This window comes from Condylura cristata, unplaced genomic scaffold (assembly GCF_000260355.1).
Source record: "Condylura cristata isolate star-nosed mole 26May11 unplaced genomic scaffold, ConCri1.0 scaffold00025, whole genome shotgun sequence".
Lineage (NCBI taxonomy): Eukaryota > Metazoa > Chordata > Mammalia > Eulipotyphla > Talpidae > Condylura > Condylura cristata.
In genome coordinates, this window is record NW_004567126.1 from 29,088,595 (window position 1) to 29,090,910 (window position 2,316).

General features: G+C 60.0%; 1 protein-coding gene across 1 annotated transcript in view; it reads right to left on the reverse strand.

The window, feature by feature from the left end:
* Window positions 1–2,316, reverse strand: part of HMG20B (high mobility group 20B) — a 5,557-nt gene that overhangs the window by 1,940 nt on the left and 1,301 nt on the right. Inside the window, 5 exon segments of the mRNA XM_012729343.1 lie at window positions 1–173; window positions 403–475; window positions 700–746; window positions 1,062–1,182; window positions 1,686–1,889. The exon segment at window positions 1–173 is cut by the window's left edge and continues 4 nt beyond it. Coding sequence (XP_012584797.1) covers window positions 1–173; window positions 403–475; window positions 700–746; window positions 1,062–1,182; window positions 1,686–1,889 — 618 coding nt within the window.

Genomic DNA, 2,316 nt, shown 5'->3' on the forward strand with positions numbered 1-2,316 from the left:
CACGGCCTGGAGCTGCTGCTGCAGGGCCAGGGTACGCCGCTCCTCCAGCGCCAACTCCTGCTCCAGGCGCTCGCGCGCGCTGTTCATACTCTGCGTGTGCCTCTGCAGCACCGCGTTCTGCTCCTCGAAGGCCACGTTCATCTTCCGCAGGCGCCGCAGCTCCGCCTCCCGCGCTGCAGCCAACCAGCCGGGTCAGACCTGCCGCTTCCTCCCCAGAGCTGTGACAACCCCGCCTCGCCCACCCCCAGGCGCTCAGGCCCTCGGCCATACCTCAGCTCCCCCCCCCCAGGGGTTGAAAAAGGCTCCTCAGCCCTCAGCTTTTAGCGGTAATGCCCCCCCCCAGCCCCAGGGCCCACCCTCTCTCACCACTGGCTTCACCTGCAACCTGTCGTCAGCGCTCACCTTTATTTTGGTCCAAGAACTCTTCAGTGAAGATGGGGACATCGAAGGTGGAGAAGCCCTCGCAGTCCCCACCCTGGGGCGACAGGACGAGGTGGCAATGTTTTTTAGGGTGGGGGAGAGGCTCGGAGGGGCTCTTTGGGCAACTGGGACAGAGTCGGATCAGCTACATTCCTCAGGTGCTCTGCACACAGGGAGGATGGCTCACTTCCTCCCAGGCGCGCTGGTCAGTCACGTCTCTAAAGACCAGCAGCGCAGATCGGTCCTGCCATGGGCCCTCCTTGGGGAAGAGATGCTTACCTTGTGTCCATTCAGGAGGGTATTCATGAGCCCAGGGCCCGAGTCCTCTGGTGGTGGGAGGAGAAGACAGGCTCAGCCTCCCAGTGTCCCCTGACCCCACACTTCACGCACTCTCTCTGCCTGCAGCTCCCTCCTGACTCCCTCCAGGTTAGCCCTACTCATCCTGGTGCGGACTTCTGCCTCCACTCCCCCAGTGAGCACCCAGTATTGGGTGTCCCTCATCTCTGCACTGGTCGGTCCTGTTCACTTACGACTGACTGGCTGCCTATCTCTCATCCCCTCGGAACTGTGAACCCCGTCACGGGGGTGGCTCATCTGCCTGGGTCACGAGTCTCAGAACAGGCATGCGACTACCTTCCTACCTTTCTTGATCTTCTTTTCTTGGATCTTTTCCGTGCACATCTTGTAGGCTTCGGACTGCTGGTACGCCCGCAGCTCCTTCATGTACTGCTGCTTCTCCCTCTCAGCCTCATCCAAGTATCGCTGGCAGGGCAGCAGGAGAAGGCTTGGCCCAGCAGGGGGTAGGGGAGGCCTCCAAGGGCAGGACCCCATCTCCATCACTCCACAAGCTCCCTACTGCTCTTCATGGAACCCCCTTCCTCAGCCTGCACTCAGGCCACCTCCCAGCTCCCTCACCCCAACAGCCTTTACAAACCGCTTCCTGGTGCTTGATGACCACGTTTCCACCTTTAGCACCTGATCTGCTTATTGAACTCTGACTTGATTCGAACTGAGGGTGTTCTGTTAAATTTGTTACTTTTATGATGTTTAGATTACCAGGATTTGAAAATCAAGTTTGTGCATAAAACTCCAGCCTCCATCCCTACTTGGTTAGTTACTTTTATGTCTAATAGGGTAGCTTATTGCTACCCTTCCTTCCATATGAGTGGCCAATTCTCCGGGCAAGAGAAGACCCCACACTAGATCCTTTGGGGAATTTGGCCTCCGGGAGTTGGTGGGAGGTCAGTGGTCCCAGGCTGTCCCACCTGCTTCTCTGCGGGCTGCAGCTTGCTCCACTCAGCACCCAGCATCTTGGTGATCTCAGGAAAGGGCAGGTCCGGGTGGCGCGTGCGAATCTGCTCACGCCGCTCATTCAGGAAGCGCACGTAGCCGGTGACAGGTGCCTTGGGTCCATTTGGCAGGATCTTCTTCCGCTTCTTGCCCTTAGGCCATCCGCGTTTCTTCACCGGCTGCAGGCAGCGCCATTGAGGGGACTCAGAGAGGGGATGGGGCCCAGAGGGGGCATGGGAAGATTTGGGCGCGTCTAGGCGGGAGACAGACCCTGAAAGGCCTGGAGTTCTGGCCTGGTCAGCAGTCAAGACTTGGGGAGGGGTAGGGGAGTCCTGGCTAGGGAAGCATCAGAGGTCCAGGACTGGGTCAGCCCAGGGCTGCGACTGGCTCGCGTTGTGGGCGTGGCTTCCCGGTGTGGGCGTGGCCTTGCTGGGGGAAAGAATCCCGAGACCACCGTCGCACTGCCACCCAGCTGAGCGGTGAACCCGGGCAGTGGGCGGAACTGGCATTCATATAGTACGCGGCTTGACCACAGCGCCCCCCTGTGGTCAGGCCATCAGCTGCCCGTCGAATAACCCCCCACAGGCAGATCCCTTGGGGGCCAGG